A 7,500-nucleotide genomic window follows, 5' to 3' on the forward strand; every position below is an offset into this window, starting at 1 on the left:
CTGTCAGACTGATGGATCTTATATGGCTGCTCCTGTAGTAAGTGGACCTACTGTCAGACTGATGGATCTGACATGGCTGCTCCTGTAGTAAGTGGACCTACTGTCAGGGCTGGTGTTTTGGCTGGTCCTGGCATTGTTTCAAGGCCTGTTCAGAAATCTGGTGCTCATGAATGTGTGGCGTCAAAGGACCCTTTGATAATGAATAAAGTTGACTTCATAGCTTTTATTGGTAAGGTTATCAATACGACTCGGGTTGTGGAAACCAGAAATGCCAGGTTGAAGATTATTGTGGAGACGGCAGAAGAGATATTGGGGGTAACATATGTTACTGTTGACATGCTGAACAATCCCAAGGGAGTGTTTAGGCATGGTATAGATACAGTTGCATGGGTTTTGGGGGAGGGGGAGGTAGAAGTTAGGGATTTATTTGGTTTAGAATGTTATTTTCATGGTAGTACAGAATTGGGCAGCTAATGATTGATCATACATTCAAGCATAGTGGGTGGGGAATGCATTTAAGCGATTGTTTGCGGACCGCCACGTTTCCATAGAAGAAGAAGAAGAAGAAGGAGAAGGAAGAAAGAAGCAGTGGAGTGGAGTGGAGTGGAATGGAGTGCAGTGCAGTGGGGTGGAGCGGACTTGAATGGAGCGGAGTGCTGAGAATATGATTGTAGAGTCAGTTTGGTCGGAGATGGACAATGGCTCTTTCCCGAGGTCTGAGATGCTGTGCCCGGGTGTTTTCCTGGATACCTGTCCTCATAATCACCTCCGTGGTGCTGTGGTCCTACTACGCCTATGTGTTTGAGCTATGTGTATGTAAGTATGGGGATTATGACTGTTGTCTGTTATGTTTTTGTCGGCGATGCTAGCTAGCTAACACAAACAGCTCTTTAAACCTGCTAGCCAAACCTAGCATCATGCTAACCAGGAAGCGTTTTTTTTCGTGATAATTGTCTTTATAAATCTAACTAGTGACCATATTGTACTGTTTTTTTGTTGTTGTTTCTAATTCCATTTGTGAACGAATTTATACTGTTGTTACATTGACCTACCAAATCTAGGAAATAAATAGCTAGCTATATATTTAAAGGCCATTAACGTTACGGAATGTAGCTAACTATGTTGTGATAAGACACAGTATGTTAGTGAGCTACTGTGTGAAGTAATCACCGTCCGACTGTAACGTGTTGTTTTGCTGTCTTCACAACCCAAGTGTTCGCAGCTTCAGCCACCAAATATCTGTTGGAGTACTGCTGTACAGCTGTTTGCATGTCAATAATTCACAATTGTCCAATGTGTGCTCTTCACAGTCACTATCAGCAACACATTGGAGAAGGGTGAGTTTTTTTTTTTTTTTTTAACACATAGGCCTAATCAATGGTCAGAATAGTCATCTGACACTTGAATATCAGCTTGATGGTTTCCTAAGTGTTGTGTCTGTCTGTGTTTCCAGTGGCCTACCTACTGGTGTTCCATGTGTGTTTTGTGATGTTCTCCTGGACCTATTGGAAGGCCATCTTCACTCCTCCTGCCACACCCTGCAAGAAGGTAGGAGTTCATTGTTGTCCCGTCTGGAGTAGGCCTACATGGCCAAGCAAGACATCATCAAGACTTGTCTTGTTCACACTGCAGGCCTTAATGCTTCAACTAGTTTTTTTACTTCTTCCATATCTGTTTTGGAATACTGACTGTTCAGACAGAAAGTTACAAAGTGACCAAATCAGATTTATGCGTTTAGAAAACAGTCATTTGCTGACTTGGCTATGCTAAGTCCTAGTAACGACTGGCGTGTGTGCAGTGATGTAGGCTGATTGGTGGTGGTGGTGCTCGTGGGCCTGCATCCTATCACTCAGAAGGTATGTAAACAAGCTAAGGTTACAACGATGCCTCGCCATGGACATTTCCCAGTTGCTTTGAATGTTGAAAATCATAGTGTGGGACTTTTAAAGCCTCAAAGGATAAGATGATCCAACTTTCAAAACGAGTCCTTTTTGACAACAGTCAACTAGCTAGCTAGCTATTTTTCCCCCAACATCGGACACCCCCCTAACTTAAGACACTAGCGGTTGGAGGATTAAATCACCTCGAGCTCAACATTTTAAATGGACTGGAAAATAACGGTACATTTTGCCACTAAAGACAGCCTTCTAGCTAGCTGACCACCGATTTTCATTGCAGTTTATGTGAGTTAGGTTTTGAGAGTTTTCATAAAAGTGATATATATTTACACATTTTGTGGGACACGCTGTAAATGGCCAAATTCAAATGCGCGACAGACCACACATCATTTAATATGCAATTTACCTAAATTATTCATACTCATTTATATGTTAGTATTAAACTGATCTACTTTCTCTAAACATAAGATTAAATCTGTAAAATAAATAATGAGACATTATTTGGTTACAACACCGAAGAAGATGTTGGTGAAGAACCATTTTTAACAGGAGGGGGCACATTCAATGGAAAGACAGACAAGTCCTTTTTTATTCTTTACTGGATGGCTAGTCAACTAGTAAACCAACTAGTAAACTAACTAGTAAACTAACTAGTAAACCAACTAGTAAACTAACTAGTAAACTAACTAGTAAACCAACTAGTAAACCAACTAGTAAACCAACTAGTAAACTAACTAGTAAACTAACTAGTAAACTAACTAGTAAACCAACTAGTAAACTAACTAGTAAACTAACTAGTAAACTAACTAGTAAACAAACTAGTAAACCAACTAGTAAACTAACTAGTAAACCAACTAGTAAACTAACTAGTAAACACTTCAGCTATGAGGTTGGTGTCTCTTTGTTGAACAAAATTAAACAAATATCTTGTAATTAAACGAAATGGCCAATAATACGGGAGGTTTTTGTTTTGCTAAACCTCTTATCAAAAAGCAGAGTAGCAAGCAACAAGGTGGCCAATAATACGGGAGGTATTTGTTTTGCTAAACCTCTTATCAAAAAGCAGAGTAGCAAGCAACAAGGTGGCCAATAATACGGAAGGTTTTTGTTTTGCTAAACCTCTTATCAAAAAGCAGAGTAGCAAGCAACAAGGTGGCCAATAATACGGGAGGTTTTTGTTTTGCTAAACCTCTTATCAAAAAGCAGAGTAGCAAGCAACAAGGTGGCCAATAATACGGGAGGTTTTGTTTTGCTAAACCTCTTATCAAAAAGCAGAGTAGCAAGCAACAAGGTGGCCAATAATACGGAGGTATTTGTTTTGCTAAACCTCTTATCAAAAAGCAGAGTAGCAAGCAACAAGGTGGCCAATAATACGGAGGTATTTGTTTTGCTAAACCTCTTATCAAAAAGCAGAGTAGCAAGCAACAAGGTGGCCAATAATACGGGAGGTTTTTGTTTTGCTAAACCTCTTATCAAAAAGCAGAGTAGCAAGCAACAAGGTGGCCAATAATACGGGAGGTTTTTGTTTTGCTAAACCTCTTATCAAAAAGCAGAGTAGCAAGCAACAAGGTGGCCAATAATACGGGAGGTTTTTGTTTTGCTAAACCTCTTATCAAAAAGCAGAGTAGCAAGCAACAAGGTGGCCAATAATACGGGAGGTTTTTGTTTTGCTAAACCTCTTATCAAAAAGCAGAGTAGCAAGCAACAAGGTGGCCAATAATACGGGAGGTTTTTGTTTTGCTAAACCTCTTATCAAAAAGCAGAGTAGCAAGCAACAAGGTGGCCAATAATACGGGAGGTTTTTGTTTTGCTAAACATCTTATCAAAAAGCAGAGTAGCAAGCAACAAGGTGGCCAATAATACGGGAGGTTTTTGTTTTGCTAAACCTCTTATCAAAAAGCAGAGTAGCAAGCAACAAGGTGGCCAATAATACGGGAGGTATTTGTTTTGCTAAACCTCTTATCAAAAAGCAGAGTAGCAAGCAACAAGGTGGCCAATAATACGGGAGGTATTTGTTTTGCTAAACCTCTTATCAAAAAGCAGAGTAGCAAGCAACAAGGTGGCCAATAATACGGGAGGTTTTTGTTTTGCTAAACCTCTTATCAAAAAGCAGAGTAGCAAGCAACAAGGTGGCCAATAATACGGGAGGTTTTTGTTTTGCTAAACCTCTTATCAAAAAGCAGAGTAGCAAGCAACAAGGTGGCCAATAATACGGGAGGTATTTGTTTTGCTAAACCTCTTATCAAAAGCAGAGTAGCAAGCAACAAGGTGGCCAATAATACGGGAGGTATTTGTTTTGCTAAACCTCTTATCAAAAAGCAGAGTAGCAAGCAACAAGGTGGCCAATAATACGGGAGGTTTTTGTTTTGCTAAACCTCTTATCAAAAAGCAGAGTAGCAAGCAACAAGGTGGCCAATAATACGGGAGGTTTTGTTTTGCTAAACCTCTTATCAAAAAGCAGAGTAGCAAGCAACAAGGTGGCCAATAATACGGGAGGTTTTTGTTTTGCTAAACCTCTTATCAAAAAGCAGAGTAGCAAGCAACAAGGTGGCCAATAATACGGGAGGTTTTGTTTTGCTAAACCTCTTATCAAAAAGCAGAGTAGCAAGCAACAAGGTGGCCAATAATACGGGAGGTTTTGTTTTGCTAAACCTCTTATCAAAAAGCAGAGTAGCAAGCAACAAGGTGGCCAATAATACGGGAGGTTTTTGTTTTGCTAAACCTCTTATAAAAAAGCAGAGTAGCAAGCAACAAGGTGGCCAATAATACGGGAGGTTTTTGTTTTGCTAAACCTCTTATCAAAAAGCAGAGTAGCAAGCAACAAGGTGGCCAATAATACGGGAGGTTTTTGTTTTGCTAAACCTCTTATCAAAAAGCAGAGTAGCAAGCAACAAGGTGGCCAATAATACGGGAGGTTTTTGTTTTGCTAAACCTCTTATAAAAAAGCAGAGTAGCAAGCAACAAGGTGGCCAATAATACGGGAGGTTTTGTTTTGCTAAACCTCTTATCAAAAAGCAGAGTAGCAAGCAACAAGGTGGCCAATAATACGGGAGGTTTTTGTTTTGCTAAACCTCTTATCAAAAAGCAGAGTAGCAAGCAACAAGGTGGCCAATAATACGGAGGTTTTTGTTTTGCTAAACCTCTTATCAAAAAGCAGAGTAGCAAGCAACAAGGTGGCCAATAATACGGGAGGTATTTGTTTTGCTAAACCTCTTATCAAAAAGCAGAGTAGCAAGCAACAAGGTGGCCAATAATACGGGAGGTATTTGTTTTGCTAAACCTCTTATCAAAAAGCAGAGTAGCAAGCAACAAGGTGGCCAATAATACGGGAGGTTTTGTTTTGCTAAACCTCTTATCAAAAGCAGAGTAGCAAGCAACAAGGTGGCCAATAATACGGGAGGTATTTGTTTTGCTAAACCTCTTATCAAAAAGCAGAGTAGCAAGCAACAAGGTGGCCAATAATACGGGAGGTATTTGTTTTGCTAAACCTCTTATCAAAAAGCAGAGTAGCAAGCAACAAGGTGGCCAATAATACGGAGGTATTTGTTTTGCTAAACCTCTTATCAAAAAGCAGAGTAGCAAGCAACAAGGTGGCCAATAATACGGGAGGTATTTGTTTTGCTAAACCTCTTATCAAAAAGCAGAGTAGCAAGCAACAAGGTGGCCAATAATACGGGAGGTTTTTGTTTTGCTAAACCTCTTATCAAAAAGCAGAGTAGCAAGCAACAAGGTGGCCAATAATACGGGAGATATTTGTTTTGCTAAACCTCTTATCAAAAAGCAGAGTAGCAAGCAACAAGGTGGCCAATAATACGGGAGGTTTTTGTTTTGCTAAACCTCTTATCAAAAAGCAGAGTAGCAAGCAACAAGGTGGCCAATAATACGGGAGGTATTTGTTTTGCTAAACCTCTTATCAAAAAGCAGAGTAGCAAGCAACAAGGTGGCCAATAATACGGGAGGTTTTTGTTTTGCTAAACCTCTTATCAAAAAGCAGAGTAGCAAGCAACAAGATGTGCCAAATAAGTCTAAAAACCACCTTGAGGGCAACAACATCAGATTTGACGCAATGCCAGGAATCAGATTTGTATCTGATTTCAAACCACCTACAAAGTGAAATGAGGCTTTAAATATTCGATTCCATGTGCGTTTTGGCTGTTCAGACCCATAGAGGTGGATAGAGGGCTACATGCTGGACAGGAGAGTAGAGAGAGACACTAGCCCATAGAGGTGGATAGATGGCTAGACAGGAGAGTAGAGAGAGACACTAGCCCATAGAGGTGGATAGAGGGCTAGACAGGAGAGTAGAGAGAGACACTAGCCCATAGAGGTGGATAGAGGGCTAGACAGGAGAGTAGAGAGAGACACTAGCCCATAGAGGTGGATAGAGGGCTGGACAGGAGAGTAGAGAGAAAGACCAGCCCATAGAGGTGGATAGAGGGCTAGACAGGAGAGTAGAGAGAGACACTAGCCCATAGAGGTGGATAGAGGGCAGGAAAAAGTATAGATTTGAATCGGATATGCAAAAAAAAGTGGGTCTGAGTCACTTCAAACTGCCTGTGTGAATAAGGCTATATACATGCGTAGCCTAATAAAGCATGATCCCTGTTGACTAATGTAACTTTTTATGTTGCTGGAAGCTTTTGAATATAATGTTGCCTATAACAGCCATAGAATGTTGCTGTTATAATCAGAAGATGATTCAAAGCCTGTGTATTTGTATTCGTTATGGGTCCCCATTAGTTCCTGCCAAGACAGCAGCTACTCTTCCTGGGGTTTATTATGGATCCCCATTAGTTCCTGCCAAGGCAGCAGCTACTCTTCCTGGGGGTTTATTATGGATCCCCATTAGTTCCTGCCAAGGCAGCAGCTACTCTTCCTGGGGTTTATTATGGATCCCCATTAGTTCCTGCCAAGGCAGCAGCTACTCTTCCTGGGGGTTTATTATGGATCCCCATTAGTTCCTGCCAAGGCAGCAGCTACTCTTCCTGGGGTTTATTATGGATCCCCATTAGTTCCTGGCAAGGCAGCAGCTACTCTTCCTGGGGTTTATTATGGATCCCCATTAGTTCCTGCCAAGGCAGAAGCTACTCTTCCTGGGGTTTATTATGGATCCCCATTAGTTCCTGCCAAGGCAGAAGCTACTCTTCCTGGGATCCATCAAAATGAATGCAGTTTTATAAAATGTTTAAAACATTACAATACATTCACAGATTTGACAACACATGCTTCATCAAGGCTCATATTAGTAGAGCATTATAACGTGGTTGTTGGTTCCAGTTCCAGCTGTCGTACTCCGACAAGGACCGTTATGAGAGGGAGGAGAGGCCTGATGCTCAGAAACAGATTCTGGTGGACATCGCTAAGAGTCTCCCCATCTTCACTAGAGCTACGTCTGGAGGTGACCCACTCATATCTAAAGCAGCGACCCAAATGGTTCCCTTTGTAGTGCACTATACAGGGAACATGGTTCCATTTGGGACGCAGACAAGCCTTTCCAGTCCTGTTAGTAAACCTCCTATCAAACATTTACAACTGACTGTACCGATCAGTTAGTGTCTGGAAGATAAGGAAGGATCATATGACCTCTGTGTCTTTCTGTCTC

General features: G+C 41.1%; 1 protein-coding gene across 1 annotated transcript in view; it reads left to right on the forward strand.

Moving 5' to 3' along the window:
• The first annotated feature begins 603 nt into the window (after window positions 1-603).
• Window positions 604-7,500, forward strand: part of zdhhc15b (zinc finger DHHC-type palmitoyltransferase 15b) — a 37,546-nt gene continuing 30,649 nt past the window's right edge. Inside the window, exons 1-4 of the mRNA XM_065020013.1 lie at window positions 604-816; window positions 1,311-1,337; window positions 1,454-1,548; window positions 7,176-7,296. Coding sequence (XP_064876085.1) covers window positions 699-816; window positions 1,311-1,337; window positions 1,454-1,548; window positions 7,176-7,296 — 361 coding nt within the window. The 5' untranslated portion in view covers window positions 604-698. The remainder of the gene's footprint in view (window positions 817-1,310; window positions 1,338-1,453; window positions 1,549-7,175; window positions 7,297-7,500) is intronic.

Source organism: Oncorhynchus nerka, linkage group LG6 (assembly GCF_034236695.1).
Source record: "Oncorhynchus nerka isolate Pitt River linkage group LG6, Oner_Uvic_2.0, whole genome shotgun sequence".
Lineage (NCBI taxonomy): Eukaryota > Metazoa > Chordata > Actinopteri > Salmoniformes > Salmonidae > Oncorhynchus > Oncorhynchus nerka.